The sequence below is a fragment of the Drosophila suzukii genome, chromosome 3 (genome assembly GCF_043229965.1).
Source record: "Drosophila suzukii chromosome 3, CBGP_Dsuzu_IsoJpt1.0, whole genome shotgun sequence".
Taxonomy (NCBI): domain Eukaryota; kingdom Metazoa; phylum Arthropoda; class Insecta; order Diptera; family Drosophilidae; genus Drosophila; species Drosophila suzukii.
The window spans coordinates 86,902,946-86,930,179 of record NC_092082.1 but is presented as its reverse complement, the minus strand read 5'-3'; the positions used below and the strand labels follow the sequence as shown (position 1 = coordinate 86,930,179).

The window sequence follows — 27,234 nt, the reverse complement described above, 5'->3', positions numbered from 1 at the left end:
CAGTAGAACAATTTTTCATCCTATATATATTTGTCTATCTTCCATTTTTGCTTTAAAAGTATTAGGTTCAGTTGAAGCTATTATAATTTTTCCAGCAACTATTTTAATAGCATGTTTAATATAAGTTCACAGAGATTTCATTAAAACCTTTTATTTTGGTTAAGGCTCTATGACACTAAATGGTTTTTTTTTTAAAGTCATTGCCATCATCAACATGATTGTTTTAATATAGTGTTGCTAGAATGTATAAGCTTCTTCTCTAAGTTGCTATGAATTTAGTAAAAAATCCGGGAAGTGTCATAAGGCTTTAATTGGGCTTTGTATCACCTAGTGAAAAGCCAAGCATGTGTCATAAAGCCTTAACTGGGCTTTGCAAGTAATTGTGAGCTCCTAAAAATTTGTTTTTACTTATTTTGAAGCACCTAAAATTTTAAAAAATCGAAACGTAAGATCTTAAAGCAACCAAAAATGATTAATTACTTTTATAAGTATCTTTATATAATATTAGTTGGTTAGTTCCCAAAACCGTATGATTTTCTATAGAAGGACGACTGTATTCCCGAAAAAAGTACACCATTAACTGCCTCTAAATGCCCACTCTCCCGTTGCAGATTTGCCAGGCCTCGAATCAGTTTGGGGAGCAGCGGATAGAGATTCGACTCAGTGTCAATTCGTATGTGTCTGTGCATATATTGCCGCAAGTTCAAATTGTCAATTCGGGCGGAACGGCAAATTTCAATTGTACGACAACGGGTTCAGCGATCGATGCCATCGACTGGCTGCACAACGGCAAACCGCTGCAGGCGAATAATGCACTCACCACCGGCAGGGATAAGTAAGTATAGCCGTGGGCCAAAAATATATCTGGTATTGGTATTTTTCAACGGGGCGGGTGGGGTAGTGAAAACTCCATTGGGGATTGTGTGAAATAGGAACAACAGAGAGGCCAAAAGACAGACGGACTGACAGGCATGCAACATTGTATAGCCGATTTCGATTTTTATCAGTTTTCGCCAGTTGCGAAAAGCCTTCCGACCCAACCGAAAATATGAAAAAATGGAAAACAAACAAGAGCGTTGCAAAAAAATCCATAGATTACACTCCGCCGTTGTTAGGGCATTTTGGCTGGCGAAAATGTTTTATTGTTACTGTTATTATTATTACTATTGATGAACGTGGCCGGCAACGAGCGAGGGAATTTTCATACTCGTATTTTTATGGTTACCCCCTTTTAGCCAGCATTCACAATTCAGATTTCAGTTCAGTTCATTTCGGTTGATTGTTTAAAAGCTTTGGCCTGTTTGGTCAGAAAACCGAAACCGAGAGAAAAACAAAAAAAATGGGAAATCGGTATAAGGTCAGTGCTCAAAGGATTTTGATTGTTGGCATGGATAATGCAGCTGCATAAATATTTGTGCACAATTTTGTGTCGATTGGTTTTGCAATTAGTTGGCAGGATATCTTGCAGCTGCTGAGGTGGATATTATTATTTTTAATCAAGCAAACCGCCCCCACCGCCATGCCTAATGTATGCAAATCCCAGGACTGGCATTGCTTACCTAGGCCTCTGGGAAATCCTTTGCTTTGTGCATATTTTCGGTCGAATGGCCTGGACACATCTTGATAATTTAATGCAAATTACATGAAATCAGCATAATACGCTGGCAGGGGCCTGGGCCAAGGCAAAACCGAAGGCAAACTAAATTCACACGCAAAATTTGTACAGCAGCAGCTGGCAAACAATCCGGCCTGCAAAAACAAACATCGCATGCCCGCTCTACCCACATATGTACCTATATATCTGTATAATGTATATACCTATGGCTATATCTACATGTGTAAATATATGCACGCATGTGTATGGCCAGCTGTTGGCCAAGGAAATCGCCCAAAGGATAAGAATGCGAAATGCGAATGGGTAATGGGAGACCGAGCGAATCAGCATTACAAATCAAGCAGAAATTTTTATGCTTATGCTAATAAAATAAATAACAAATTTCGTCTGAACGAGCTTGGGGCTACGACCAACACAAAGGCTCACAAATGTCCTGGGCACTGAAAGAAAATTAAATACGATATATTAAAGGAAAAAAAACTGGATGAAATGGGATTTTAATTTTTAGGTTGAATCAGGGGTAAAGAAATCATGTATGTTAGTAATAGAGGTCGAATTATGTGTGAAATCAAATTTAAACATCCTATGTGCATTGTTATTTAATGGGTTATACATTTTTTTATAGGTTCGATCCCTACTTCAAATACGGTTTTATTCGATACAATCGTAACTAGTCAAGAATCGTGGGGAAATAGATTTTTATATAATTAATTAATTTTTTATAAAGTCCTGGGGCTGTTTTTAAGGTCTTCCTTAATCGTTTTAAGGTCCTAAAAGGGGAGATGATAAGAACTGGGTACCCATTTCTTCTCAGTGCATACATGTCCCCGCTTTGGTGTGAGTTTATGGCAAATTGTGGGGCCCGCTTTCCTTTTTTGTGCAACGTTGTCTGTTTTCAGCAGTTGAAGTTTGCTTGCCAAGCTCGGCATTTTTAACACTTTTTCCCCGTTTGCCTCCCTTAACCCCTGCGTCAACGTTAACCCCTGTGTTGTCCCTGGCAGCATACGGTTCCTGTCGAAGAGCTCGCTGCTGGTGCAAAATGTGGGACGGAGGGACCGCGGTGTCTATCAGTGCCTCGTGGAAAATCAACGGGCCAGTGCCCAGGCGATGGCTGAGTTGAAGTTGGGCGGTGAGTTGACATCGACGTGCATAGTTTATGAGGCGGAGTTTTGGCATTTATCAAGGGCCCTCCCTGGCAACCGCTTTTTTTTCTCGTTACTCTGCAGACACTGTGCCGGAATTGATTTACACCTTCATTGAGCAGAACGTGCGTCCCGGGCCATTAATATCGCTTAAGTGCTCCGCCAGCGGCTCGCCGCCACCGCAAGTGAGTACAACCCACTGCCAAATGCTTTATTGGCCTTATTATGCATTATAATAGGGCACAAATAAACACTGAACGAAACGTATGCCCCTCGAAATTATTTATTATATATATTTACATTTAAATATTGATAAAATCACTTTTTTATGGTCATAACGAAAATCTATTTAAACATTTTCTTCGCAATGTACTTAAATTTAAATTGTACAAAATATTTATGCTGTATAAAATTAAAAAAAAAATGGAAAACTATATTTAAATTATTTAACAATGTTATTTCTGAACCTCATTTAATTTTTGAAATTAATATCACAGTTGGTAAATATTATTTTGTTTGCCCAAAACTTTATAAAGGTTTAAGTCATATTTCCACGGATTTATAGTACATTTTTTTTAAAGACATACAATAAACCTTTTTTATGTGTACTAAATTCTACTAAAATTTATTTATTGACGTCGTAAAAATACATTTCTTAATACCTGTAAATTTTTTGATCATTTGTTTCCTTGAAATAACAATTATAACATGATTCTATAACTCTAAAATTACGTTTATATATTTTTACACATGATGATTTATAATTATTTTTTAATAACACACATTTAATGTATTTTTTAAGTGTTCACACAAGCCGACACCCTTGTTAAGCCCGGAAATAATTGCCTACTACTAGGAGGCAACTCTGCGCTCCGTGCTTTTATTGATTTTTGCGGTGTCCACTTCCATCTCATTGCAGTTCGCCTGGCTGCTGGACTCGCAGCCCATCATGGACGTATCGCTGCATCATCGGTTTGCGATCGGGCAATTTGTCGATATGTCCGGCGATGTGATAAGCCATTTAAATATCTCGCACGTGCGACCCGACGACGGGGGTCTCTACAAGTGCGTGGCCAGCAACTCGATGGGCAGCGTTCTGCACTCGGCCAGGTTGAATGTTTACGGTAAGTTGATAAATTGGCTCGGAAAATCAATTACCCACACCCATTCGCCTTAATTGTGTACCGCAAATGGGTTTCTGCGTCCGTTTTGTTATCGCGAAAGCAGCCGAAAGCCGTCTTTTGTGTGCAGGCCAAACAATGCAAATCACAAAAGACGCTGACGCGGGCCCCACAAATTTCGCTACCGCTACAGAAATGCTACAAAATCGGCAATCGAAACGGCAGCTGATTGGAAATAATGCCAAGGCAACGAAACAAAAACATCGCGGCGAAAGGAGTGCCAGGATATGGGGAAAATAACTCCGCTATTCAACCGGGAAAATGCTTGGCTGCGCGTCAAAGAAAATCTCCTGCGGCAACTACATCGGCAAAAGCAACAAGAAAACCCGATGACGATGTTGCTTTCATTCCAATCATGCCACACGATATAGAGGACAAGGGTACACCAAGGAAAATAGTCCTGAACTTTATAATTTCATATTTTTGGAACCACTGAAACATTGATTTGAAAAACTGAAGGGAAAACTATGTTTTGGAATTTCAAATATTAAAAATATACAAAAATCTTTAATATTTCTTTGTAAATTAAAGAAATATTTCATATTCTATTTTTTATGTTTTGATGTTTTTACCTTTTCTTATATCTTGTTTTTATATTTTAAAATAAATATTTTAGGGCTTATTATTTGAAGTTAACTTAATTTTCCCCAGTGACCTGAAGACGTTGCTAACAAGTTTGAGCGTGTGAATTGCCTGGCGAATGCCTGAGTATCTGGCAGGATAATCACTGTCACATCGGTGGATAAACTGTACAAATATAAAAATGTCAGCCAACTTTTCTTTTTCTTTCGCCGTCTGAATCATCCTCTTGACTGCCGAAGCTTTTGAGTATTGTAAGCGGTTCCGAAAGCGTAATCTTAATGTGTTAATAATGCATAAGCGAATGGATGTGTGACAGATATAAATCATACGCCCTGTGTGCTTCGAATGATTGATGATGCAGCCAAGGCAGCTTGAGACCCTGTGTGTGCGTATACTTGATATTTAAGTGGGCGTGCGTATTGATGATAAATGATGATATTTTCAATGCTGCCCAGCAGCCAGGAGATTTGAGTAAAATTCAATTGAAAATCAAATTAGGTACCTACGGTCGGGCGGGCTGAAGATGTGGTGCAAATGTGATTGAGTGTGCGAATGTGTGTCGTCGAGGGGAATGGGGTAAATATCCAATTTGAGTCTTATATAGTGGTCACTCAATAGTCCCTTTGGCGCTGGTGGTGGTTTTCCTCATGCTTCTAAGCGATTTTTGCCGGGATAATAATGACAAAATGATTTCGATTATGAACAGTTCTAGCCACAAGCCGATACCCTCATGCCACGCCCACACCCACATGCAACGGCCCATTGAGGACTGATGAAGCCGCAGGCCTCGGTTCGCCTGTTTAATTATGAATATTGCAATTTATGCAACGCATTCAGCCATGCAACGAGTTGCATTAGCAGCACTAAAAATGCACAGGCACACACAAACACAGTCTTGCGGCCGCATCTGCACTTTATGCATTAACGTGGCATGTGTGCCAAACGAATATAATTGGAATTATTCAGCATTCGTACTGTATACCCCGCCTAATTGCATTTTGTAACTAATTTAATAAATTTCACAATGCCCCTAAATAAGCACACAAACTCTCAAATATTTGTGCAAATATTATGTGTGAAGCTAAAACTAACAGAAATATCCTTAATCATCAAGATGATTGCAAATTTTTTGCAACGAATATTTAAAATAGCATACATATTCTCTTTTTCTAGCAATTAAATGTGGAGCAGCTTAGAGTGAATTTGATTTGAATTAAGTTACAATTTAATTGGAATTCATTTGCATATTTCCTAAATCCTGATTGCAATCTTTGACTCGCTAGGCAATTATTTAGAATTTTCTGAATAATTATTAGATTGCTTATCTTATGAATTATAAATTGGTTAAATTAAAAGAGGAAAACTCGCCAGGAAAATGTGTCAATTATAATGGAAATGGAATAATAATACGATCTTGAATTTTATAATTAAATATTAAATGTTTTACTTTGTGTCTTTATAAATAAATGATGTATTATAACTAAGCATAAGAAATAATTAAATTTTAAATTTCATTTTTAAATTTTAAATATATCATTTTTCTCTGTATATCTCCTTGCAGGACCTCCTTATGTCAGAGCCATTGGACCGATTAAAGCCGTTGCCGGCGAGGATATAATTGTGCACTGTCCGTTCGCCGGTTATCCCGTCGAGCAAATTAGATGGGAGAAGGCGCACCAGGAATTGACAACGAGTAAGACAAATTGCTGGGGGGAGTTAAATCCCGAATCCCTTGGGTCTGACACATTATTGTTCAACCGCACAACCAGGCAACCACTACGAACTGGCCTCGGTGGCCGACGGAGGGCAGCTGGTCATCAAGAATGTGGAGCCGGGTCGGGATCAAGGGATATACACGTGCATCGTGAGGAGTCGGGCTGGCGAGGAGGCTCGCCGGGACATGCAGCTGAATGTGAACAGTAAGTAGTGGGAGGGCTTGTCAGTTTCTTGGCGTTGTCCCCTTTTATTTTGTGCTCCTCTCGAGCGACATTAACGTCTTGCCACCCCGCCGGCTAATCGCTCATCAAGGTCCGCCCGTCATCGAGCCCTTCAAGTTCCCCAAGAATCTGCAGGAGGGCGGTAGGGCCCAAATCACCTGTGCGGTCTCCTCCGGCGACATGCCCATCTACTTCAGCTGGAAGAAGGACGACAGCTCCATCCCAAGCAGTTTGCAGGTAAGCCCGTCACTCCAAAGTGCAACGAAAAAGTTTGCTGTATCTTTTTGTCCTTGCCATTCTTGAGATACCCGGTAGTTTTGAGCAAACAAGTGTATCTTGGGAGTTGGGGAGGTCTAAAGTTCTTAAATTTTTAAGTGGGGCTTAAGATTGAAGCATTTGAATGCCGGTTTTTATTAGCTGCTGTCTCTTAAAGTTTCTATAAAAAAGTTTTTCGGTAGTATTTTGTTTATTTCCTGAAGAGGCTTTGGAAACTTTTAAATGTTTTTTAAATTTGGGAAACCATTTGCTAAATATTTTTATTCATTTGTCACATCTATGGTATTTTTTAAAGAACGGGGTAGCCCAAAGTTGGTAAACCAAATAACGCCACCTCTTACTTGTGTTTCTTTCAATTTACAAGATTACCGAGAAGAAGGAAGAGTTCTACTCGCTGCTGGTCTTCAAGGATATCAGCGCGAGGCACAGTGGCAAGTACACCTGCTATGCCAGCAACGCCGCTGCCAAGGTGAACTACACGGCGGAGCTTCAGGTGCGAGGTGAGTGGGAGGGATGGGATGGGAAGGGAAGCCTGGAGAGGATTCGGGACTCGGGACTAAGGATTCCGGGATCTATATGGGCTGGAATGCGATGCGATGGGATTGGATGGCTGTATGTGTGTGTGTGTCTATTGAAGCGATGCGCTGCTGTTTCAAAATAAATCACACAGGATTTGTGCGCCGGTGGCTGTGAAGTTTGCCCTTTTTTCCGGGGGGGTTGGACTGGGTCTACAAAGCAAAGATACACATGCACTCTGGCTCGAGAGTTGTTAATTTTGTTGCCGTTTTCGTTGTTCTCCATTCCATTCCGTTCGTTACGCATTCGCCCTGTGGCCCGGTCACGTTTCAGTGGCGCCTCGCTGGAGCTACGAGCCCATGGACACGGCCATTATGTTGGGCAACACAATATCGATAAATTGTGAGGCGGAAGGATATCCGATTCCAGCTATTACCTGGTTCAAAGGGCAGGGTAAGTTTGCCAATCCCGGTCCCAGCCGGTCTGGGATTGGGATTTCGATACACAGTTCATTAAGGTACCAAAAGGGTTTAGGAAGGTTAAGAGCATGCCATCGCCCACTTGGCCTTATCAATTAACATTTCGAGACTTTGACTTTCAAAGGAGTTTTGAAAATGTCAGAGACGATTTTTCAATAGATTGATAAACGATTGAACCCTTTTGGTCTTGCTTAAATCCCTTTTTTTACCTAATCGGAATTTTGCCAATAAAAATAGCCATTTGATATTTCGAACTTCTGTTTTTTTTCGTACAGGCAAGGGGTCAAAGGACTTTAAGCCATTGAGCATGCGTAATCACTCACTGCTTTTAAATCTGGCTACTGATAATGATGAGGGCTATTATATGTGCCAGGCCACCAATGAAATTGGAGCAGGACTCAAAAAAACGATTCGAATCAATGTGAATGGTAAATGGGGCATAAAAAAATATTAATGGGAAAAGTAGGTTATATTAAATTATCCCAACCATTTAGAACCCGCTAGATTTGAGCAGTCTGCTAGGAATATTAGCTCCCGCCGCAATGATCCCGTGACCTTGGATTGTCATGCCAAGGGCGATGAACCCATTACAATCGGTTGGACCCAGAATAATGGGCGCATTGATCTGAATAACTTCCGTTTTAGCATAGCGGAGATGAAAACTGAGAAAGGTGTGGACTCACAGCTAACTATTGGTCACTCAGATCGCCACGATTCCGGAGTATACCGATGTATAGCCGAGAATCCTTATGGACGAGCGGAGCAAATTATTTTCCTGGCTGTTCAGGAGCGACCAGATACGCCTTCCAATTTGGAGATCTTCGAGGTCGGTTCACGTACAGTGAAGCTCAGCTGGCGGCGACCCTTCGATGGCAACTCTCCAGTGCTCAGTTACCTAGTGCAGTACCAGGCTCTTAAGTACCTACAATCCCATGCGTCCTTGGGTGCGCCTGGAGGGGATTGGAATGGACAGAATGTCATTAATGTCAGTCTGCCGTCAACAAGCATTAGTCGCAGGTTTGTGTTGATGTTTGGAACAAGTTTGGTTTCACAGATTTGTACACTCAAAAAATATATAACGAATTTGAAAACCGTTTAGATTTTATTTCTTTAAGCAAGAACATATTATGTTGAACCTTTATTATGATTTGAAACCTCTTATAACTTTGGCTTGATATTAAGAAATTAATTTCCTTTTATTTATCGGATTGCATGTATTCAAATTAGTTGTATCATGTTGACATTAATTACGCTGATGATGTCGAAATTAATTTAATAGAAAATAAAAGCTTGAAATATTGTGACATTTATATTGACGTTTTTCTCCGTACCTTGCCCTTTGTTTGCCTTTCGGGACAGCTATGACAGCGACCTGAGGGAGAGCGCCATTGTGGCCGGCCTGACCCCGGCGACCACCTTCCTGATTCGCATGCAGGCCATCAACGAGATCGAGCGGAGCGCTTACACCGAGGCCATTGTGCTCAAGACCCAGGAGGAGGCGCCCACCGAGGCCCCGTCCAATGTGCAGGTGCAGACGGGCGGGGAGAGCGAGCTGATTGTCACCTGGCAGGTGAGTGTGGCGTCAATTAAAACACTCAAAAAAAACTGATTTGTTAAGCCCAAAAAATAAATTTTTAAATGGTTTTGATATGATGTGATGATATATGATATGAGATGATGATATATGATATAATATGATGATATGTGGTATGATACCATTATTTTTGAGGCAACTGAAATGTTTTATATTATCGGTTTTGAAAAGTTCTCACACCTTATATTTAAATGATGGTATCTGGTTATACAAAGTGATTGAATTTTGTTGGAATCAAAATAATTTTCTATTATTTCCTAATGGCTTTGGTTTGTGTGCACCTCTTAATTGCAGATACCGCCGCGTGAATCCTGGAACGGTGAGCTCATCGGCTACACCGTTAACTGCAGCGAGGAGAAGCAGAACATCAACTTCATCAGTGTGGTGAACAACTCGCTAAAATCGACGATTGTCAGCGGATGGGCGACAACCAAGGCGACTTTAAGGGGTCTTCGGAAGTACACCCGCTATGCGGTTACCATCCGTGCAATGAACAGCTTTGGTTCCGGACCCTGGAGTGCGGCCATCTTCGGAACGACGGCCGAGGGAGGTGGGTGGTGGTTGAGTAGCTAATAAGCCCGATTCGCAGACAGTATACATACATGAATATATTGCAATACGCGGCATGTGTATCTCAATCTTTTCGCAGTTCCTGAAGCAGCGCCGCAGAACGTCAACTGCACCGCCCTGTCATCGCAGAGTCTGAAGATTTCGTGGATGGAGCCACCGCTTCAGTTCCACGGCGGCATCATACAGGGCTATAAAATTTTATATCGCCCGATTGTGCATCAAAGTGAGTATATGCTGCAGGCACAGATGAGGTCGAAATGATAGCAGTTCTCTTTGGTTTAACTTGGGTGTGATTTCTAAAACTATTTGCTTTTATAAAAAAATTTAATTGTAATTTAAAAGAGGTTGGGTTACAAAGAATAAGAGAAAACGTTGCGATAAGCAAAGGAAGGAATATATTAAAAGGACGCCAAACTTTAGTTTATCCTTTAAAACCCAGTTCTATTATTTCAAACCCCACTGTGTACCTCCACTTACTACAGCTGCGTCAGTTTGCAGTTGGCACTTTATGACGCTGATTTTGTTGATATTGCCAGGGCCTGAGAGCGCTGTGCAAACAGCTATAGATATGATACGATATCCAGGCAGACGGCACAGCAGGATGAGGATGTGCCCGGATGAAGTGGTCTGGCCAGGGGGGTGGAGGTAGGGGCAAGAGAGTTGCTCAAATTTATTGGTTTTGGCGTAGGGTTCAATGGGTTGGCGCTGTGGCCCATTGATGAGACTGCAAGTTGTTGATTTTGGCACTGATTTTTCAAATCTCATCAAATCAATAACGCCAACTGACTCTGCATCGAAGTGGTTTGTTCGTTAAAATTAAGATAGTTGCAAAAGACATTTCAGTTTCAATTTGAAGCGAAAGAATTAAGCGGAAAGTTTGTAAATAAGCTTACAAGTAACAGGAGCAAGCAAGATTAATTATATTTAGATTTCATTTTATAGCACACAGAATATTGACAAGCTACAAATTCTTCATGATTCTTGTAAAAATTATTTGCAAATTCATTGAGCAGCCAAAAAATGGAAAAAATATATAATTTCTCTTAAAAACTAAAATAAATTTATAGAAAAGGTTGTTCTTATACTGTTTTTAATTTGAATTCTTGTATTATTCCACCTCAGTTGACTTCCCCGCCAAGCTGGAGATCAAACGCACCTCGAACCTGGAAACGTACCTGCACACCCTACACAAGGCCAGCAACTACTCGATCCGGGTGCTAGCCTACACGGCCACTGGCGATGGCCTGGCCAGCCATCCGCTCTTCTGTCAAACGGATGACGATGTACCCGATGCACCGGCGGCCATTAAAGCGGCAGCCTTGACGGCTGATTCGATTTTGATTTCCTGGCTCACGCCAAAAAATCGCAACGGGATCATTTCACACTATACGGTTTATTCGAGGGAGGCGGGTCGCAAGGGCCAGGCTAAAAGTGAGTATCAAAGAAATGGCGCCCAACGTGGGGCCGTGAAAAATATACGGCCGTTTAATTTTTTCCGAACGGTTCAGCTCACATGGTGCGTGTCGACGAGAACGGGTATCCGGTGATATTCGAGTCACGCAGCTTGGCCGAGAATCAAATGTACGAGTTCTGGGTTTCGGCGTCCACATCCGTGGGCGAAGGTGAGCCCACATCGGTGATCGCCCAGGCCACCAATACGCGAGGTAGGTTGCAGCCAATAAATACAATGTACAAACAAGTATTTGCAGACATGCACTCGGAGAAATAAATGCAGAATAGTTTTATACAAAAAAAGTTATAATTACTTCTACAAAAAATATTTTTAATTTAAATTTTGATCAAAGGAATTTAATTGCAATTTTTTATATTGCTTATACACAACTTTTTCTATAATTTTAGTGATTTTAAGTATCTAATAATTATATGTGGTTCTTGAAGTTTTTTATTTGGTTTGATCATAATATTTATGGTTTGTAGTTATTTTTATTATTGTTAAGTATAAAACTATTTAAAAATAAGAAAAAATTCTTTTCCCGTGTGCATGTATACAAATAAGTCAGTAAATTGTCGCTTTAATTAAAAATTGACATTTATTCAGCGTGCTGGCGAAAAGCCGCACAAGCCGCAACATTTTAATTTCGCTCACCTAACTAAATGTCCTGCCTTTCTGCTGTTGTTCACTTTGTGTTTTTTGCTTGCCATTTATCCTGTTCCAGCTCCCGCCCGAATCGCCTCCTTTGGTCAGGTGGTGCGCAAGGCGGTGGGCACTGGATTGGTGCTGGAGTGCCTGGCGGTGGGTAATCCCACGCCCCGAGCCCGCTGGCTGACCCGAGATCGCCCCGTCACCTTCAGTCCTTTTTACGAGGTGACCAACGAGGGAAACCTGAAGATTCATCGTAAGTGAGAGGCTGAGTATAAAAACAAAACCAATAAAAGTAATGAAACCAAACAGCAGGAAATATAGTTTTATAACATTAAGTGTTTCCAAAAGGTATTCAGATTTTAGTTGTTCAAAGTATTTCAATTCGATTGCACCTAACTTAATGGAACAAAGTAGTTTCCTGGTATTTTATTTTCAATTCAGATAAGATGGGTAATCAGTTAAGATATTCATTTCTTTTTCGTACATTTGCGAATGATTTTTCCATTTCCTCGTCACCCTTTTTTTTCGCAGGCGTCGAAGGCAGTCTGTCCGGAAATTATACCTGCACGGCGAACAATCTGTTCGGCAGTGACGAGATCCAGTACCAGGTGATTGCGATGAAGCCACCAGCCGCACCGCAAATCATCGTGCAGTACGCTTCCGCCGACAGCATTCGTGTGAGCTGGGATGCCCCCGACGATGGTGGAGCCCCGCTGCAGGGATATACCATATCGTACCACACGGCCGGGGAGAGCTGGTCCATCACGGAGCTGCTGCCCGAGAATAATGCCTTCACGATCTCGGGATTGAAGTGCGGAAATCAGTACATTATAAAAATGTCCGCTCACAATATGGTCGGCTCGGGGGTGGCCAGTGAGGAAATTAACGTCTGGACCAAGGGCAAAGGTGAGTCGGAACTGGGCTGCAATCCCCAGTGGATCTGTCCTGAATTCAAATTTTGCCTGTTGACCACAAATGACACTCGTTGAAGTGGAGCGCTACAGGGTTACAGTTATGGGCAAGATAATATATCGACATATTTGTTTGTTAGTGACATATATTTTATAAATTTAAATATTATTAGAAATAATTTCAAATTGTATATTATAGATAGAGAGGGGGCTCAGAAATCTATAGGGGCTTGGGGTAGCCTATAAAGAAGTCCGAAAAATGTATTACTAAAAATCTTTTTATATTTATCATTGCATACTTTACTATATTAAAAACCCTAATATTGAACCCGAAATTGTAATTGTAAACGTAAAATTCGTGTTTAAAAAGTTTCATTAGGAAGTCATTTATTATAGAAGATGGTGAGATGAGAATAAAAAAATATTTTCCCTTCTGTTTTTACCAAAAGAAGACCTATTTTGAAAGATATTTTCTTGACTGCTATTGTACGTTCCTCCCGCCCAATTCCCCATTCATTTCGTTAACATTTTCGATTTCCATTTGCAGCCTCACAGGCGCCGAACGGCAACGAACTAATTGCCACAAATGCGACGTGCGTGAATTTGAAGCTGTCATCATGGCAGAATGGCGGCTGCAGCATTCATCATTTCTCCATCGAGCACCGACCGCTGGGTGAGTGCAAATTAGCATTGAATGCATGGGCGGGCCATTCGGGCTGCCACTTACACCCAGCTGCATTGGATGCCCTAATTCCTTGAAAAAATTATCCACAAGCCGATTATATTATATTATTCATGGCGGCATTTGACTGCCATTGAAGCAGATAGACTCTCACAGTTTTTCAATAACTTTAAATGGGTATAAAGTCAATGAAAATGTTTAATGGTTTTTTTATGTTACAGATAGACTTTTAAATTTCAACAACATTTTATACATTTGTTAAAGTTGTATTATGCAACGAATAATACAATTTTATTCATCAGAATAACTAAATATACATTTATCCATATCCAAATTAAGTTTAAAAAGCTACAAAATAAACAACGAAAATCTTTACTACTTAGATAAGTGTCCCACATCCACTTGTCATAAAAATGTAGTCAATGTTTTAAAAATGTAGTTCTACCTGCTTTAAGAGAAAGATTTTAATTAAAAATAGTAATTGCTTAATTAAGAGTATCCAGGCGTCATCCTTCACCACCCTCGGTCGCCCAGTTGCTGGCGTTTAATTTGGTTTAAATTAAATACAGTTAATATAATTATTTTTGTTTTCAATTAACTGACCAATCTACAGCCATTTGTATTTATAAATATTTATCAAATTTATTCGGTAGTCCCTGCCTCGTGCAACGTGGCGTATGATGCATAATTTCCTTTTTTCCATCTCTCTCCTTTCCGGAACCTGTTTGTTTGTGTACTTTGCGTGTGCTTTCCATCGGCCATTGCCCCCAGGCGACATACGGTGGACAGTTGTCACATCGGATATTTCGAATGCCGAGGAAAACCGTGAAAATTTAATCTTCTGCGACTTTCTGCCGGCCAAGTGGTATCAGCTGCGAATCTCCGCCACCAACGATGCGGGAAAAACGACGGAGCATTATCATTTCAGCACGACGAACATCGATGGCATCACCATTCCGCCGCCATCGGTATTCCCCTCGGAAAACGATTTGATGAACAATCTGATAAACTCAACAAATCCCACCAGCGGTGATTGGTTCGCGACGCTAATTGTCGTCGTCATCATCACGGTTTCCATCATAACGATGTAAGTGCGTCCTGTCCTGCTTTTATGCGAATTCTAGGGTGGTTGGGTGGATAGGTCTCTGAGTTTATCCTGCGAAAAAGAGGGAATTGAATTGGGAATTGAGGCCCGGGCAGGACGAAGTCGTTTGTCGTAATGGCTTGCGAATGTTAATTAAGGATTTATTAACTCCCTTGCCGCCGAATGCAAAAGTAGCAAACGGGAACTCTGCAGACAGAACAAAGAGATACCCTTTAATCCCTAGTGGATTAAATCATGGACTTTAACAATAGCAAAAATGTTTAAACTCTTTTGACTTTTATTGGATTAATTTATTCAGATGCATTGACCTGGTTTTCATTTAAAATTGCACTTACAGCAAGAGGAAATAGCTTACATATTTACAATAATTACGAATGTTAAAGTCTGTAAAACAATGTTACATTAACCTAAATTTGACTTTACTTTGTTTAAGTTTAAACTGCTCAAATACTTACTTACCTTACTAATTTATGCATGAGGACTTAAAGCCTATTGGTATAGTTTGGTTAGCAAATTATATCCCCTGCGATTTCCAAGTAATTAAAAGCAAGGAAACTTTTCTTCATAATTGAATAAGCTTAATAATAGTGCATTATTTTGCTTCCTTTGCTTCACAGAGCCCTAACCATCAAACATCGACGGACTTTGTGTGGACCCATCGCCGAGGGCTACGAGTCCAGGACTTTACCTGGGGACTACAAGGAGGACCACGAAAATCGTCGCAATCAGCAGGTGTACAGTGCCTCCCCGGTTAAAACCGTAGACAAGGGAAACGAGTCGGGTAAGTTGATTGAGTCTGTAAACTTATAGGTGCGAAACGTGCTTCTCCTTAAAGAAAGCAATTAAACCACCTGTTAGACACTCAAAAAACGGATTATAATATTGAAAAAAAGAATATTAATAGCTTAATAACAACATTTGAAGGCTTAACTCTATTAAATAAAAGTTAACTTATAATGATTTTGATTTTGCTTATGTTTATATGACATTAAGTTAAATATATTTTGGAAAATATGACTTCCAAAATACAATAGAGCGTAGGTAGTTAACCTTAATAAATGAGAAAAATATTCAAAGACTTAAAATTCCATAAATTATCTTTAGTTTTAGGGATCTAGTTTTTCGACAGTGTGTATGTAATTTTTCCCAGTGCACTGTATTATTTTCCCGTTTCTTTCCTTTGCGTGTCTCAACTAGAAATGTACGAGATTTCGCCGTATGCCACGTTCAGCGTGAATGGCGGTCGGACTGGAGCGCCGGCCAAGACGCCCACACGTGCCGTGGCGGCACAAACGCCCCTCGATTACACAATGCAGTTCAAGACTTTCGGGCATCCGGAGGGCGAGAACCTGAATGCCACCGCCTATCCCCTGCTTCCCAGTTCGGGATTTGGTCACGTGAAGAGCAAATCTAGCTGGCACAAACAGCGCTATTACAACACGGAAGGTAAGTAGGAGAAATTTATTAGGTGCCCATTTAAATAAGTGATCAAAATTTAAAATATACCAAATAGTCAATTAAGAGAAGATTAAAAATCCAGTGAGAGAGTATTTAAATGCTGGCAGGAAGTGTGTATATTTTATTTAAGGCTGTCATACAAAAATGCAGTAGTTATGTGGTGTGTTCATGAAAATTGAAAAATTCCTCGGTGGTGGAGACTTCATTATGAATATTGTTATTAAATTTATAGCTTTTTAATTAAATTAAAAATTTAATTAATATAATTAATTGATGAAATTGAATGACATTTTATTCCGTGCCAAGATGAGTCCACGCTGAGCAAGTCGATGACCATTGTAGCCGGCTCGCAGGCGGGACACTCAAAGAAATCCAATGGCGGGCGGAGTGCCAAGAGCAGCGCAGCCTGCAGCGGAGTGGTGGCCGGATCGGAGTCGGATACGAGCATCAGTCCCAGCACCGAGTTCTCCAACATGCCCACCTACCGAGTGCCCTGCAAGTCATCGCGCAGCAGCGACGGGCGAGCGGTTGTAGGTGCGTATACGTAATATATACTTCATGGGCATTGATAACATAAATTGCAGGCTTAACTTCTTTATTCTTTTACACTTTCATTTTTTTATTTTACCCATTTTTCAGATATGTTCCGACCCGACTCCAGCACCGAGTCCAACAATGACCAGGGCTCGCCGGCGCCCGAGCGTCGCCACAACACCCCACGCCACGTCCTTGGGATGGGCATGGCCATGGGATTGGGAGGCGGCGGCGGCGGAGGAGGGGGCGGGGCCGGTGGTCCGCCAGAGAAACGGAGCGGACAGCGCAGCCGAAAGCATGGATCCGCGGCCCAACAGCCCAGCAACCAAACGTTGGAGCGAAGAAAGTGCCCTGGTAGTAGCAACAGGTAGTTCAGGTACCTAAACCCTAACAAATCCAAATTAAATTAGTAAAAGTAAAGAACAATCGAAAAGAGTAACAGAAAAGGTAGGGATGGCATTCACTTGTATATGGAAAAAACATATAAATAAATGATCTTCAGAAAATGCATAACCTTTTCTGTATAGTTTCAAGTGAATGTCATACCTTCTGGAGACAATATTAGCTGGCAAGAAGCTGACTTGATCCTAGACTTATAAAGCCAAATCTTTCGATGAATCTCTAGTTTAGACAGTGAGGTCGATGCAGAGACCGCGGCCTCTTTGGCCGCCTCCATAGCCGCCATGGCGGGGGCGGGGGTGGACTTGTCGGGCGGATTTCGTCCTCCGGCGGGATTCCATGACGGCCGGGAGCCGGGCGACCAGAGCGATTGCGAGCGGGAACAGCGGGCACTGGATCTGGAGGTGCAGCGCGTGATGGAGAGCACCGGGGACGCGCAGCTGGCCAAGATGGACCGCGAGGAGTTGACCTCACTGTTGGCAAGGTAAGGTATCCGACGCCTCGAATTTTAATTGCCGCCCAAAAGTGCTTGACTGTAGCTTGTGTTGCATGCCTGTAGCGTCTACCTACCCCGAACTTGAACTTGATCTTGAACATGATCTTGATCTTGAGCTTGATCTTGAACTTGAACTTGAACCAAAGCCAATACTAACCAGTACTGCGAACCTCTAGGTATCACGAGAAGAAGGAGCAGGAGCGCCAAGAATACACGATACACGTATAATAGTTATCACTGTACTCGGCAGTTACACTCAGAAAAAACACACACGATGACATACGAACTGTGGCATTTAAATGCATTTAGCTAAGAACTTAAGTGTTGTTCAATAAGTGTACACTACTACCACGTTTATGGGGCTGACATATGCCAAATGACATTGTTTGTAAATAAATAACGCTGTTTTTAAAGGGAATCAAATTATAATAAAACTTGTCTATATAATCTTGAAGTATTATTAATACATTCTTACCATATTATATTTTTCATGCAACCTAATGGTAATTTCGAATTTAGAACGAAAATATTATTTACGTTTAATTAATAGGATCTTATAAAAATATCTACATATTTTGAAACAGAATCATTGTTTTTACGCAATAAAGATGAGCGCATAAACGTGGTATATAAAGAATATAGTTTGTAAGTTGGCACCCAAAGTTCTCGCACACTCGATCGAGCAAATTAAAGACTATATCTAGAGACTATATCTATAGAGATCTAACTGACTATTGATTACTGATGCTCCCAACTGATGTTGCAAACGATTTCTATTGATATTGAAACTGATAATCGTTACGAGACGAGTTGAATTGTATCTGCTAGCTAGTAATACTATCGATATATATACACACGCATATAGATGTATGTAATTCAATTTGTTGTGATAAATTAAACTGTTCTGATGCAAAAAACATGTCAGGTTAATGAACTGCATAACTCGATTGACACTTTCGTAGGCACTCATAAATGCTGTTTATTTCATCGATGTCATTTCGTTTTTTTTCGATGGACTTTTTCACTCATTTGTTAAATTGACAAAAATCTGTTACTGCATTTATTGGAAAAGTAATAATTACGGAATTTAATTAAAAGTAGATAATCAACAATTAAATTGTATTGCTACCATAGGTAAAATGTATACATACGAAATACAACTAAATTAATATACATGCGGAGATGAAATGCGGCAGAAACCGAAAACCAAATACAGCAAATTAATTAAATAAAAGAAGTGTAAAAATAAACAAAATCAAATCGTGGTAATTTCATTAAAACCAAATTTGCCCAATGCCAACCGGCTGATGGGCAAATATGTTCCACTTATCTGGTCAGTATATCCTATTTCCTCCCCCATCTTCCCACCCCCCCGTTCTCATCAAAGGCCCCAATGTCGATTTCCGTTTCTAAAACCCCTGGTTCAGAGCTGTGCAAATATTTATGCAAGCAAATGAGAGCAAACCAAATCAATCAAATACAGTGCAGTCTAACCACAAGCCAGCGGTCGCCATCCAGACAAACTCCGCCATTCCATTCCGTTCTGACCAAAACTGGGAGTTTAGGAGATTGGGAGACTGGGGATGGTATATATATAGTTTGGGAAACGCACGTCAGTTAGGCAATCAGAGGAAGTTGGAGTTGCCGATGGTCGCCGCAATGTGGCTTCAATTTCACTAGGTAAACTCAACCACAAGATGAGAGACACACAACCACACCACATGCAGCACACGCCGAACACAAATGCACTGGAAAAAGGGAACGGAATTGGGGTCAATCAAACATATATATGTTTTTTACACATGACGAAAAGTTTTCATATGAATATGTTCCAAACAAAACGACATAAAAAAGAGTGTTCAAAACTGCAGTAGAAATAAAAATATAATTTCACTTTCGATTTTTTTTACTGAACTAAAACTTCTAATTGGATTGACCTTTAATCCCATTTTTTTCCGTGCACAAACTCACTCAGAGAGACATTAAACATGCATGGCATGATGCTGCACTGTTTACCAGCTGTTTGTTGCCGACTCGAAACTTTGTCAATTTTCACAAATGTTTCAAACTTTTTCGAAGTCATGTCAGTAAGGTAAAATTCAAGCCGTGTGTGTGTCTGTGCGTGGCATTGTGACACACAGGCAGTCAAATCTAATGGGATTACGAAAGAGTTTGGGGGCACATGATAAAAAGGTAGAACAAGAAACATCAATGCCTGCATCCTACGTTGCGTATACGCAGCGGTGGACACTCAACAATGAAAACGAAACTAAGAGCCGGATGCTATTCAATTTTAACTAAGGTGAGTTATAGGCTTAAAAGGGTATTGAATTATATATAATTTTGTGATTTCACAAGAGTTAAAGGAAACTTACAGTAACTTCAACTGAAAAATCGGTTTTGTAAACAACTCAGTCTAATAAAAAATATATATTTGAACTTTAATTTGAAGGCAAGCGACGTTTATTAAAAACTTGCTTGTTTTCATTTACCATTGTAATTATCGGAAAATTCAGCTCAAGTATACACACCACAAAATCCAAACACTTAACTCGTTGCCCGGATTGTTGAATCTAAGCCAAGCGAAAAACTTTTACTAATTAGCATGGAGCCATTTGCAAAGTTTCCAATTCATGTATCGAACTGTTTATGGAGTCCACACATTTTGGAGGCGTGTGTATTGGGAAAGCCGAAGTTTCGGGAGCTCCCCTTATTTTACAAGGACTTGCGTAATCAAAGCAGTAATTGACTGCATGTTGTGCCATTGTGCAAGTCTGCTTTTCTACTCTGCTCTGCTCTGTTGCTATTAATTATGGCATGGCATGGCCTTACGCTCTGTGGTTCCGATTGCCATCTAATTAAGCATGAAAACACAGACCGCAGCCGTAAAGAGTACACTGAGAACTATGTTTGAGAACTAGAAAATTGGAAAAGGTAAAAATCAATAATATTTTGTTGAGGATTTCAAAAACATTTTAACGTAATGTGTGTGAAATGTAATGTGCGGAAACTTTTAAAGAATTTGAAAGCTCTTTTTTAAAAAAATCTCCAATTAACAACAATTTGAAGGCCTATGCCTTTTGCAATTTAAATGTATTTTTTTCACTGCACATTTGACACTTAAGTGCGTATCTTAAATTCAGTAAAACTTTGTTTACCGTGTAGAAAGACAGTTTGCTCTGGCAGTTGAAAGTTGAATTGCACTTAAGGCACATGCAAGTTTTATTAGGCTTTTGCTTCATTTGCAACCGAATGCGAAAATCCCCAAAAATCGATTTGGCAACCGCACTCCTGACAGTCACTTTGCGTTTGTCGTATTTAGGCTTAACGCTGACATGATTCTCGATTCCCGTCGAGCGAACACCAAAACCTTCTGGCCGTGTCCTTATGCATCGCTGGCCATGGGCTAAGGACTTGGCCAAAATCGATTTCAATTAGTTAAAGCTGCAAGCCAGGCAAGTCTACAACAAATAAGCACAAAATTGCAAGGGGATAAATTTGGCCAGCAAACACAATGGGAGGCATTCAGATTCTGGGGGCGCCACCATCGACGACAGCAACAACAACAAAAACAACAAGGACAGATACAACAGCAGCAGCAGCAGCAGCAACAACAAGGACAATAATGCAATTTAAGCAAATTCAAAACCCGAAATTGCAAGAGGTTAGTAGTACAAGCAGCGCACTTGCTCCCCATGTAGTTGTAATGCACACAGGAAGCACACACTGCCACACACTCCCAGGATATACACACTTAGAGAAAAATAAATAAGGAAAATTAGTAACAAAATAATTGGCAAAACAATATTTCCTGTTTAAATCAAAATGTTGTAAATTTTCATGGATTTTTTAGTCTTCTGGATTTACTAACCAACTTTATTTAAACATTTTATCTAACAATTAAATAACATTTTCTTAAGTCTAGGTAGCGTTTTTCTCAGTGTACAGGACTCATGCAGGACACACAAAAGCAGGACGCTAGGCAACCGCACTCCTGATGCACTTGCATTTAATAACGACCTCGATGGACCGGCCTTCATTGCACAGCACTCAGAGAAAAAGTGTCTGCTTATACTATAAATTAAATAGTAAACGTTAAAGTATTAGAAACGTAATAGTTTTATTGATAAGAGCCTTATCACTATAGTTAATTTTTTAGGCATTTACAATTTGTATTTTCTTTTGCTACTTTTCTATATCTAACTTTTCCCTGTGTATATGCCAGAGATAGTCCAGTTCGGTTTGGCCTCCTGGATGCAGGACATTATCTACAAATGCCGGGCAAATGCAAATGTCCTTTGATGCATTTGCACATGGCGCCCAACTGTGCGACCCCCTACCAACCGCCCTTTAATCCCCATTCCCTATCGAGTGCGTAGATTGAAATGCAGCCTGCTGCTGCTGTCCAGTGCCTTTAATTAAAATTCTCAAATTACTAAAGGTAAACCCACTGCACGTCTTGTCATAAATTGCTGAAACTGTTTTAATGCGAAATGACAGGACATTTCCTGACCCTAGCCTTGGCGATGAGGTCCTGTTGATTTATGCCCGAAAGAAATTGCAAAATACATATCCACATGACATCACAGACTTTCTAAACATAAATATTATTCGCATTTTGAACACATTTGATGTGCCCTGGCTGTCGAAATGGAATTTTATTAACCCAAATGAAGGTATTCCAATGTTAGGTGTTATAAGCGCATAATAAAATAAAAAACTTCAAATAATTAAAATAATAATCGTTTTTAATTTTTAAGGGCTTAGCCAATTTCTTGGTTTTTCTCGGGAGCTTTTTCAGGAACTTTACAATATACATTTGAATTTTATAAATACTGAAAAAGTTAAGTAAATATTATTGACATAATGATAATATGTCTGATAATGAGTCCGTTTTAAGGCAAATAGCAGAGCGCAATTAAAGCAAAGCTAACTTAACATAATGAGCAGACGTGGACCGTGGAATCGGGATATACTGCGGAATGGGAATGGGGATCAGAATCAGAAGCTCCCGCCGCAGTTGCCGCCACAACCGCCGCCACAGAAATGCCAAACAGCTGCTGCCAAAGGCACTTGATGCTGGATTCTCCATCCTGGATTGTGAGTCCTGGTGGAGGCTGCGGATAAGAGATGGAGGAGCACCACGAACCAAAGAGTTGACTGCCTGTGTGCATCCTTTATAAAGACAGGGCATAAAAAATGCAAAGAAGTGTTACAAATACAAACAGTCAGGGGAGCCAGACGGCCAGACAAATATACAGACATACAGTCGGTTAGAGGGACGCACAGCCAAGTGCAATTCATGTGGGACTCACTTAAATAAAGTGCTTTTGCATTGCCTGGCTGACTGGCTGCCGGGATGCGGATGTGGATGTGGATGTGGATGTGGATGAGGATGTGAATGCGATGCGAATGCCATGCGAATGCGATGCGAATGCCGGATGCTGGCGCTCCCTGATTATTTGAATTATCACAGGTTTATCCACCCACAGCGTGCAACATGTGCGGTGTTGGATTCATTATAATTCTGGCACCGTTCAACTATTTAACACAAAAGCCTTTGTCGCACTCGCTTGGTCCTCGTTTAAGCATTCAATGGAATTAAACTGTTGCAATCGCCATAGAAAAAATAAAGGGGATGGGCCCCATGGACGTTTGCCAGGAAAGTTTTTTGGGGGGCTTTTGAATATATATTTTTTTAAGGGCTCTATACTCCAAAGGTATATAAAAGTTTGCGTGCTTATAAATGGCACATAATCGTTTCTTTAGTTTATTGTAAAATATAAAATATCATGCAGATTAGGGTAAACTATTTGATACTACATGTTGGGTCTTCGTAAAAGGTAAAAATTGTTATATTTCTTAGATTTTGTTAGCAACACAAAATCAATTCACAAAATACATTTTGCAGACCCCTTTGAAAACTATTTAGAACACCGTCACTGTCCAATTGCGTATCTTGAACACTTTCACAGAGCACTTTTCCACCCCCTAACTTAGAATTGGTAATTTGTTCCAGCATTTTTTTGATGTCGCTCAACTTTTTCCTTTATGTGGTGCACTTTTCACTCCTCGGCTCCGTTCATTGTTTTTGCTCATTCGAACGTTGATCGGTTTCCAGTGCCATGTGGGTTCTCCTTGTGTGCAGTTGTCATCGATGAGGCCGCTTCTGGGAGTCGTCTCGATTGCCCGGGGTACATGGAGACCGATTCAACTGGAAATAAAGCCAATTGACTGTACAGCGACAAATTCAAATTGAAAACATTTATGCCAGCAGCTTGAATGCCATTTATGAATGACAATGAGGGTTTTCTTTTTTTAATAGTTCTCTATAAAATATACCCAATAAACTTGGTGCTCAGATTTTGTTACAAACGATTTAGAGGAAAATCTCGAATTGTAGAATCTCCAATCATAAAATCGAATCGTAGAGTCGAATCATGGAATCGAATCATAGAATCTAATCATAGAGTCAAATCATAGAGTAGAGTCATAGAGTCAAATCATAGATTCGAAACATAGAGTCAAATCATAGAGTCAAATCATAGAATCAATCATAGAGTCAAATCATAGAATCAATTCATAGAGTCGAATCATAGAATCGAATCATAGAGCCGAATTATAACTCGTTATGATCACCACTACAGCAGATTTTCATTTTTCCTGTATACATAGTACTCACCATTGCACACTCTCCTGGTGCGCTTCGTCACTACGTGGACTGCCGTCCACAGTGATCACCTTTATATAGATTACCTAGCTTAAATTAGTATTCCAAAAATAGAGGCATTTATTTTCACATTTATCCCCTTATCCACTCGATTGATTTAAATTCATGGACGAGAGACAAACTATGCTTTTACCTTGCCCTTTAAAATCCTAATTAATTTCGGTTCGATAAACAAGCTGAACAATGGAGAATGTTTCGTAAACGCCAGCCCCTCCCATATCGACCTTTCCCTTACGGCGCTTACGTAATCAATGTTATTATAATATTGCCCACAAAATCATTATCGCAAACTTGTAAAGCAGGGACAAAAAAATGTCCTGTTTAATTAAAGCGGCGCTAAATTAATAGACGGTTGCAGCAGCAGCAAAAACTGAAGGGAAGGTAAGTGGTGCCGGAGGGAATGGCTCTGTAATCAGGTCAACAACTGGCCGGTAATTTGAAATGTGCATTAAGTTGCACGCCTGGGAATAAAGCAAACGGAGAGACAGAATGCGGCTAAGGATGCGGATACACACAGACTGTCAGATACGTAGATACGCAGCCAGTTATCGATACGCAGGATATCCGCCAGCTACACTTTCCATCGAGTATTTCTTATTTATTTACTTGTTCCCGCACTTCTTGTTGATATACCCAGTAATCTGAGCACTGAGAAAAAGTTTAGAGTTCTTTCTTTTTAAATTTGCAAAAATACAATATAAATTCTAAAGGATTAATAAATACAATTAAATGACAGACAATACATTTCTTAGGCAATTTATACTTGATTTATGAGATTAGCTATTGGCTCCATCAAATATATTCCATTAGTTCCAGTCAACAACCTGAATGCTTGTGAAGGAATTCAGCAAGAATAGAAAAAGCGATGGACGTATGTTCGTATAAAAAATTCACGAGCGGAAATGAAAATTCATGAGAATAAAAATCTAATCAGAAAAAAATGCGAAACAAAGGGACACCCGCTCATTCCATTGGTGAGGAGATCTCCAAAGAAGGACCATCGAAGGAAGATGGCGCAATGGAAACAGGAAAATAAGTTGAAAGGCACTTTTTGCGCTTGAGTGCTGTTGCAAAGCGTGTCGCAGGCCACCGGAAACGGAAATTCACAGCCGGGCCCAGGACTCCGCCGACTCCCACTCCGACTTCGGCTACTTACTCCGCCGGACAAGTGGACGTACGGACAGCCGGATGGACGGACACAGTCCCATGTCAATAGACAGTGACTGCCAAAGAAATACAACGGAGGAAAATATACGAAAGAAAAAAAAGTGTTGTCAAAGGCAGAAATGCAAATTCTTAGAAATTGAGAACGAGTCGCAATATTTTAAAAGCAAAATGCTAAAAGTCTTTGTACAAAATGTGCTTGAAAAGGATGCCACTTCCTCCCCCAGGTTACGATTATCCCTAGCGTTTTGAAGAGCTCTCATTTCCCATGCATGCTAATAATATGCATAAAATATGTATGCAATTACTCAAGCATTATTTGTATGCCACGTTGGGCCGTACAAAAACGCTTAAGTGGAATGCAAGTGCTCGAGGACAATTATTGCGTTAATTGCCAAAGCTCTACCCAGAATTTCCCATCTCAAATTGACAATTTCTGCCTGCAACCGAAAGGCACTGGCCACACAGCCACACGCTGTCATTCAAATCCAGAGACGTTTCCTTGATTTGCATAACCATTCTGGCAACGGCCAGCGGAGATTTGCGGGTCAATGTGGCTCAGCTGAGCTGCAGAGTGCAGCTTATTAATGCAGCTGCCCCGGTCGGGCTTTAATTAGTCTAATTAAACGTTCGACCCACCTGGCCGAGAGTCTGTGGTCGGCAAGTGCACGGCCAAAGGTGCCAAGCTGTGCAGGATGCCCAGGCACCTGGAAAATATTGGCTGAAAGCCCTTAATTGAGGATGTAGCAGCAGTCCTGCAATGTTGCAAATGCATTTGGATGGGGAGAAAGAAAGAAAACCAAATTAAACATTTATTAAATTTTACTTCAAAAAGATGATAATACATTTTTAGGGACTGTTCATCATTTTTATTTCCAAGGAAACCTAGAAATCGAAAACGGGTTAGTCGGGGACTTTTTGCTTCCATTGCGTATACGGAAATATAGAGCATGCAAGTGGGTTAAAAATATTACCCCCGTATAAAAGGAATATTTTGATTTAGAATATTAGAAATTTCCAACACAAATTCATTGGGGTATCCCATGTCTAAATCGGGATAAAATTACCAAAGTTATGAAAGTTAGAAGTGCGGTTTTGGGTTTCCATTCTGGAAGCCATTGGAAATACGGAAAATTCGAACATGAAAATGGGTCAAAATTTCGACCAACTTTTAAAGTAAAAGCTTAAATGTAGAACATAAGAGGACTTATCCACAAACTCATAGAGGTATCCCACGTCTAAATCGGGTTCCAATTACCCAAGTTATGAAAGTTAGAAGTGCAGTTTTGGGTTCCCATTATGAAACCCATTGGAAATACGGAAAATTCAAACATAAAAATGGATTAAAATTTTGACACTCTTTTAAAATAAAAATTTAAATGTAGAATATAAGAGGATTCAACCACAAACTCATAGAGGTATCCCACGTCTAAATCGGGATTCAATTACCCAAGTTATGAATTTTTGAAGTGCAGTTTTGGGTTCCCATGATGATCCCCTTGGAAATACGGAAAATTTGAACATGAAAATGGGTCAAAATTTTGACCCTCTTTTAAAATAAAAATTTAAATGTAGAGTATAAGAGGATTCAACCACAAACTCATAGAGGTATTCCACGACTAAATCGGGATTCAATTACCCAAGTTATGAAAGTTAGAAGTGCAGTTTTGGGTTCCCATTATGGTCCCCATTGAAAATACGGAAAATTCGAACATGAAAATGGGTCAAAATTTGGACCCTCTTTTAAAATATAAATTTA

At 40.2% G+C, this 27,234-nt stretch overlaps 2 protein-coding genes across 5 annotated transcripts in view; one reads left to right on the top strand and one right to left on the bottom strand.

Annotated features, from left to right (window-relative positions):
• The window catches only part of Dscam3 (Down syndrome cell adhesion molecule 3), a 36,689-nt gene extending 17,852 nt beyond the window's left edge, over positions 1-18,837 (top strand). For 2 of the 4 annotated variants that reach the window (XM_065865923.2, XM_065865922.2), the window contains 26 exons: positions 612-835; positions 2,617-2,744; positions 2,842-2,942; positions 3,677-3,881; positions 6,082-6,213; positions 6,290-6,439; positions 6,549-6,694; positions 7,098-7,233; positions 7,583-7,702; positions 8,004-8,156; positions 8,223-8,745; positions 9,088-9,298; positions 9,617-9,872; positions 9,972-10,115; positions 11,015-11,323; positions 11,401-11,556; positions 12,070-12,249; positions 12,528-12,902; positions 13,455-13,580; positions 14,361-14,676; positions 15,312-15,475; positions 15,892-16,140; positions 16,459-16,686; positions 16,792-17,053; positions 17,312-17,569; positions 17,625-18,837. In XM_065865923.2, the coding sequence (XP_065721995.2) occupies positions 612-835; positions 2,617-2,744; positions 2,842-2,942; positions 3,677-3,881; positions 6,082-6,213; positions 6,290-6,439; positions 6,549-6,694; positions 7,098-7,233; positions 7,583-7,702; positions 8,004-8,156; positions 8,223-8,745; positions 9,088-9,298; positions 9,617-9,872; positions 9,972-10,115; positions 11,015-11,323; positions 11,401-11,556; positions 12,070-12,249; positions 12,528-12,902; positions 13,455-13,580; positions 14,361-14,676; positions 15,312-15,475; positions 15,892-16,140; positions 16,459-16,686; positions 16,792-17,053; positions 17,312-17,569; positions 17,625-17,757 (5,385 nt within the window). In that variant the 3' untranslated portion in view covers positions 17,758-18,837. The remainder of the gene's footprint in view (positions 1-611; positions 836-2,616; positions 2,745-2,841; positions 2,943-3,676; positions 3,882-6,081; positions 6,214-6,289; positions 6,440-6,548; positions 6,695-7,097; positions 7,234-7,582; positions 7,703-8,003; positions 8,157-8,222; positions 8,746-9,087; positions 9,299-9,616; positions 9,873-9,971; positions 10,116-11,014; positions 11,324-11,400; positions 11,557-12,069; positions 12,250-12,527; positions 12,903-13,454; positions 13,581-14,360; positions 14,677-15,311; positions 15,476-15,891; positions 16,141-16,458; positions 16,687-16,791; positions 17,054-17,311; positions 17,570-17,624) is intronic. The other 2 variants (XM_065865924.2, XM_065865925.2) reach the window with 2 other exon arrangements.
• Positions 1-27,234, bottom strand: part of RpS3 (ribosomal protein S3) — a 261,493-nt gene that overhangs the window by 158,081 nt on the left and 76,178 nt on the right. The gene's annotated exons all lie outside the window — the stretch shown is intronic.